Below are 6,427 nucleotides of genomic sequence, written 5' to 3' on the forward strand. Positions count from 1 at the left end.
GCCATGCTTGAATATTAGTCATAATCACCACTTCGAAGAGGAGAACTTTGTGAACAATCCTTTCTGTGTGTTTTAAGTTATTAATGAAACCACACTAAAATATGGATGAATTGATGATATCATATTTGGCTTCTTGAAAAGCCCGTTAATAGTGCTAATATCCACGCTTGAACTAAAGTATGAGGTGTCGTTGAAATTAAAATATTTTCTCGGCCTGAAGTTCGAGGACATGCTAGCATAAAAACTTGTTTGTATAGACTAGAGTATCCAATTTTTGATACTCGTGATACTTATTGTGCTACTGAAATTAGCATCATTATTATTTGCTACATACATAGAAATAATCTATGGTCCAGAGGTACCATATACGAATATAATGCATGCACTAACTTATTGTTTTAACTTGTGTTTTGTAGGTTACAATTCTAAAGAATAAAATTGATTCAACGGTAAAAATGAGTTTACGAAAGACTTTTTACTGTTATGCTTGAAGTTAAAGAGGAAAACTGTAACCGGAGTGCAATGCAACGAAGGAGTTAAATGCAAAGTGTACAATGGCGATTGTGCATCCTGTACAAAACCTGGCAGTCAATCCTCCATAAACCGTGAATGGTAAAACAGTTTTGTAAAAACTGTTTAATATTTGCACCACCAACCGCTTTAAGAAAATCATGCTTCAGGGGGAGTAAACTCGTAGAATCTTTCGCTGGACTTGGATGCAGTGTACTCTTTTTCCTTAGCCAAGATTTTGTCCCAAGGAGTTTTCCTTGTCAAGGTTTTAAATAGGCATCATATGCATGTCTAGCATCATTATTGGGCGACGTCCGTTGTACTCTTTTCCGTTGGTATGATTTTGTCCCATGTGGTTTTCCAAACGAGGTTTTTAACGAGGCAACATGCTCATTAACGTAGGCATTATTACGATTTTGAAGCGCCCAGGTTTTGTCCCAAGTGGATTTTCTGGCGCAGGCGTTTAGGTTTTGTCCCTAGTGATTTTGCTGACGCAGTGTCGACGGAGGAAATATCTCATGACGGTGATCAACCTCACTCGTGTTGGTGGCATGAAGACACACTCGTGTCATTTGACAGATCATGCAATCATATAGGTAGGTCTGTACGTTTTCATTTGCAAGAAGAAAATCACGTTCTCTTCTCGTCCATCTTTTCTTTTCATTTCTTTAACTTGTATTATACTGACAATTCTAGCTTGGTGAATCCATACAAATACTCATTGTTGTATTCGAATATAAGTTAAAGAGAGTCGGTAATAACACAAGAAGAATTGTTTTATTACAAGGTTTCACAATGAAGAGAGGTGGTACATAGAAACAGATATGTGCAACTCAAGCACCTTAAACAGGTCCTGTTCTTATTGCATAATCCAAATCTGCAATCAAATCATTAACGTCCTCAATTCCTACAGATATACGCACAAGATCTTCTGTCAAACCCCTCGATTCACGAACTGCAGCGGGTATGCTTGCATGGGACATGAAGCAGGGCATGCTTATAAGTGACTTCACACTTCCTGCATAACAGAGTGGGAAAAAAGGAAATTTTAAATCAACCATACACATTCTGGATCTATCAGTCATGCTTAACTTCAAAAGAATAGTAATTACTGTTTCCTGTCACTTATATATTTTGAAGCAGGAAGGATGATTACCAAAACTGACGGTAATGTTGAAGTACTTGGTTGCTTCCACAATGTGTTTTGAGAGTGCTACGGATCCCGTCAAAAAGCTCAGCACAGAACCAGCTCCCTTTGCCTGATGGTGGAGCACAAAGAAAACAGGAGTTTTTTAACTTTCATAGTAAAATGTAACAAACACTAGGTGAAGCTTATGATATCAAATCTCATCAAGCCCGCTTTCATTATACATATCTTTATCAGCGTGCTAAATTCTGTCATTATATAAGATAATAAAAAGTAGACTTCACATAACTGAATGGTAGTGTCTATCACTAATCGGGAAAGCAAAAGATTTACAGATCGCTCTGCGACGTCAGAAGCTAAACATTTGACTGGCAAAACATGAAAGTTACAGGAGTACCTGAGAATAGTGCAAAGAGCTTCCAGGATGGCCAGGAAGACCAGCGTAGTTAACTTTCTTCACTCGAGAATTTGAAAACAGATATTCAGCAATCTTTTGGGCATTCTCCTGGGAAAATATGATGGCACTCTCCAATTACAGCACATATCAGAAACTTAAACTGAAAACAAACATCAGCTGACTAATTACGCACCTGCTGCCTCTCAACACGTAAAGACATGGTTTTAATGCCCCGCAAGCAAATCCAACAGTCGAACGGAGCTAATGCAGCTCCCTCTGCATTTTGTAAGAAGGCTATTTGCTTCGCCAAGCTGGAATGGCAAACCACAGTAAACATGCAGTTCAGTACTTTAGCCATGAAATATGTAAAGCGCGTAGCCACAAATGTATAATAGTCACTAGAAACTATAACCAGAAGAGAATAAGCGAGGATAGTTTTGATAAGACACTTAAGCGTAAGTTCTATAATCATGAGATTTCACTTGGACATCTACAACTTATTCAATAGTGACACAGTGTCTAGTCAATAAATTAGTTATAACTTAAGTGCCTAATAATCCAGATTGACGACAAATTATTTGCAAGAAAAGATACAAAAGATGGATCTTGTATGTATTTATTTTATTTTTAAATGCTATATGTCGTCAATCAAAGAAAGCAAAAGATATGGATGCGAAAAATTCACCCAATAAAACCTCATTTCTAGATTCGATACATGCAGTCAAAAGCTTATTGTGGAAGCTGCACACCTTTCTCCCTTGACAGCAAGGACTCCTGCCATGACGTCTGCATGCCCAGATATAAATTTGGTAGCTGAGTGCATTACAATGTCTGCAACGATGAAAATTAATTAGTAGGAGCCTAACTGAAACTTCATTAACATTGTTAAACTTGTAATATTGCAGCCGGATATACATGCAATTACCTGCTCCAAGATCCAATGGTTGTGACAATACAGGAGACATTATACTGTTATCCACCAGCACAAGAGCACCATTATCATGAGCAATCTCAGCAATTTTCTGAAAATGAAAATAAACAATATGAAAGGAAGCTATTTTTGAGTAGAAAAAACAATAACATTCACTCTTTTTTTTTTCTTCCAGTTATAACAAGACATTTTCAGGAAATCGATCAAAAAAAAGAAAAGACATCTCTGGAACAGGTATGTCATTCCCACTTTGTCCTCAGATATGATGCAATTAGACATTGTGCAAGATATCCCTCCTCTTTAAGCAAGATAACTAAACCTCCCGATCTCATTCAAGTTTGCAATGTTACATAAGTGGAACTGGTAAATTGGCTCCGATGAAACGCAGAATCATTCTCATGAAAAGAACTGGTAAATTCGCTCTTATTCGGTGAAATCTGAAGGGAAACTAGGCAACTTAGTGAGTTCTGTTAAGTTTTCGTAAACGTGTTGAGCATTATGGTTATCCTTCCCTTTACCAGGGACCTATACATGACATCCTAGGCACAAGTCGTACCTCTAGATAATTGGTCTTTGGATTGTAGCTTCTGTCCCTTTTGTCATTTTTTTAACCTGTTGACTACTCATCCTCCCGTTCCCAAAGCCATGTCTAAAAGTATCATGAGTTTAATTTAAACTAGATTCAGTTAGGTCCTGGAGTGAGAGGAAGTCCATGCAGTTAAGTAGCATTGGCCCTACCAAATGGTGGTGTTAAAGCAGCAAACAGGCTTGATAAAGGAATAAAAAGACAAAAGAGGAAGCATCAACAAAACAACAGCTTGCAAAATAAATCAAAACACGCGAGGTAAATTGTAAGAATCAGCAATATTACTCTTCTTAGTCATAACATTTCATAAAACTAGTATGACACTATTTGATAACAGAAATTTTCAAATTTCTTACACGTATATCACAGATCTGAAGGCGAGGGTTAGTTGGACTTTCCAACCACACTAGCTTTGTCAAGGGACCAATAGAAGAAGCAACCTCATTCAGATCAGACATATTAACACGCCTGCACATTGAAACTAGCATTCTCAAAACTTCGTTATATATTCGACACTAGTAAAAAACACAAGAAGAGAAAGTGAACTAACTTCACAACTACTCCTTTTCCTGGAAGTACATGTGAAAGCAACCGATCTGAACCACCGTATATGTCATCTCCGGCAACGATTTCCTGACCTGTATGTGAAAGATTTCCTCGATCACTATATACTTGGACGTGGCAAATGCAAACTATTACCGAACTAGACAATTGGAATGTTTGGGTAAAAACCAGTTCCAACAAGATGGGTCACAGTAGCCAAAGCCGCCATTCCAGTTGTAAAGCAAAATGCACGATCTGCCCTATCAAGCTTGGCTAGAAGCCTGATCATGTACAAACACAAAAAAAGTTATAAAAGTAGCCTTGTGAATTGTCAAGAAAAAATCAGCAATTCAAAGTTCAACATATTCATAGTCGTGACTCGAAATTGACAAAGAAATAACTAATCACACCTTTCCAGTACGTCTCGAGTAGGATTTCCACTTCTAGTATAGTCATAAAGGCCATTTTCTGTTCCAGAAGGCTGTATTGTAACGTGAATAGACAAAAGCAGTAGAATACAAAATTATATGATTTGATATTGATACACCAGATGAGATACACATAGACACGAATACCATGGACGCAGTTATACTACCTATCATTCTAATGAATGGAACTCCGAAATGTTTATACATGAATCTAATAAGACATAACTCGTTGATATATGCACATGAACAACAGTGCACCATTATGGAACTGAAAATGTACTTCCTTTACAAGATGTAAATAATTTCCAGAGTGTGAGTGTCTGTTTGAGTCCTTACCTGCTTAAAGGTAGCCGTTTGATAAAGAGGTGTACTGGAGGCACCATAGGGATCAAAATGGTTCTCAAAGTTCAATAAAATTGTGGAAACACTTGGTTCCTTAGTCGACTCCATTCCTGCAGTCAACCAACAACTAACATGATGAGCAAATAAAAATGAACTCCTCGAACACCCAAGTGTAGAATTAAAACTGAACTAACCATTTAAGCTTTCAGGGATATCATCTACCAAAACAGATGGTCTAACATCCATATCTCTTTCTATAGAGCAACGCAATTCAAATTTCTTTGGTAAAACTGGTGGAGACACCTTCCTGCTCAATGCAAACCTCCCCAAATGAACTCCACGTGACAAGCCCTAAAAGGCATTTAAATGAAAAAAATCAAGATAAGAAACAGAGGACGGAAATCTTGTCAATTCATGTTATGATAAGAAATAGCGAGAGCAAAGTTCTACCTGGTGATTGAGGTTAGAAGAAAGAGAGCAGAATGAAGGGTTGAAAGTGGAAGTAACCATTGATAGAAGTTGAAATGCAGGAGAAATCTATTGTTTCTCTTCAAGCATCACATAAATACAGTTTCACCGGAATTGGAGAAGCCCCTTTTCAGCTCTTAAACAATTCTTTGATAAATTGTAGCTAGGCAGGCTAATTGGATAGCACCAGAAGTTGGATACCACTCCAGTGTCCTCTAACTACATCAAATTTTGTAATGTAAGCATTATATTGTAAGTTTGAGGATATGTGAAGAGACTTTAAATCAGCTTTGTGAATAGATGGTAACTGAAATTTGTGAGAAATGTTAATAAAGATGTAAACTTGGCAATCACTGATGAGTTTTAATCAAAACCCTTGATGGTTTTTAGTTACCCCAGCATAGCAAGATACAAAATAGCATCAATAGAAGAAGACAATAAAGAGAGAAAGAAGGAGAGATGTACCTGCTGTGGATATGAATGATACGATTCTGCAAGTTCCAAAGCGAAGAAGACCCGAGCTTCCTTCCTTTATGATCTTCTACCCCCAAATGAGGAAGGTTTTCGATTCACTACCACCTACTAAATTTGGGAGTAGTATTATTTCTGAAAACCCTAGGCCCCTGTCTATTTTTTAATTTTAACTAATTTGTTTCCAGACAGCTACGAGTTACACCGATTTGGACCTACCGTCTTTTGTAGTGGTGACACTGGTGAGTTGTACCCCAGTCTCTCTTTGCGAACTGAGCTTGAGAGCATAAGTGATGAGTCCAAGTTCCAACCCAAACCAATCAGTATGGCGGCATAAAGTGTTACGACCAATAAGTCCATGAAGCCCCTACATGAAAGCACCCGTTGCAGCATCCGAAGCGCTGACTTATAGCAGACAACTGGCTTGTAGCGGATAATTCCAAAATGATCCCCTTTGTTTGACTTATTAATTCAAAAATGAAAGCGTTATCTGTTCCAAAAATCTCAATAATTCATCATCTGCTAAAGCAATGGAGTCCTTAACCAGAACCAAAGCCCAACCAACCGTCTTCTTCATCCTCTGTCTCCTCGTTATTTTCAAACT

At 37.7% G+C, this 6,427-nt stretch overlaps 1 protein-coding gene across 1 annotated transcript; it reads right to left on the reverse strand.

Moving 5' to 3' along the window:
- Nucleotides 1-1,207: 1,207 nt before the first annotated feature.
- On the reverse strand, nucleotides 1,208-6,015 carry LOC113283402 (cystathionine beta-lyase, chloroplastic-like). The gene is made up of 14 exons (XM_026532638.1): nucleotides 5,818-6,015; nucleotides 5,335-5,571; nucleotides 5,079-5,235; nucleotides 4,879-4,994; nucleotides 4,525-4,595; nucleotides 4,304-4,395; nucleotides 4,122-4,209; nucleotides 3,928-4,039; nucleotides 2,980-3,076; nucleotides 2,804-2,885; nucleotides 2,248-2,365; nucleotides 2,055-2,162; nucleotides 1,667-1,769; nucleotides 1,208-1,528 (listed from the first exon to the last, which is right to left on the reverse strand). The coding sequence occupies exons 2-14, from the start codon at nucleotides 5,392-5,394 to the stop codon at nucleotides 1,353-1,355; spliced, it is 1,380 nt and encodes a 459-aa protein (XP_026388423.1). The 5' UTR covers nucleotides 5,395-5,571; nucleotides 5,818-6,015; the 3' UTR covers nucleotides 1,208-1,352.
- Nucleotides 6,016-6,427: the final 412 nt, after the last annotated feature.

Source organism: Papaver somniferum, chromosome 5, assembly GCF_003573695.1.
Source record: "Papaver somniferum cultivar HN1 chromosome 5, ASM357369v1, whole genome shotgun sequence".
Taxonomy (NCBI): Eukaryota; Viridiplantae; Streptophyta; class Magnoliopsida; order Ranunculales; family Papaveraceae; genus Papaver; species Papaver somniferum.

What these genes read in the sequence shown, in the direction of transcription:
- LOC113283402 (XM_026532638.1), bottom strand. Translation starts at nt 5,394, where the DNA reads ATGGTTACTTCCACTTTCAACCCTTCATTCTGCTCTCTTTCTTCTAAC. An exon ending in GGAAAAGGAGTAGTTGTGAA is followed by an intron (nt 4,040 to 4,121) that starts GTTAGTTCACTT and finishes TTCAATGTGCAG; the next exon opens with GCGTGTTAATATGTCTGATC. An exon ending in ACCATTGGATCTTGGAGCAG is followed by an intron (nt 2,886 to 2,979) that starts GTAATTGCATGT and finishes TCATCGTTGCAG; the next exon opens with ACATTGTAATGCACTCAGCT.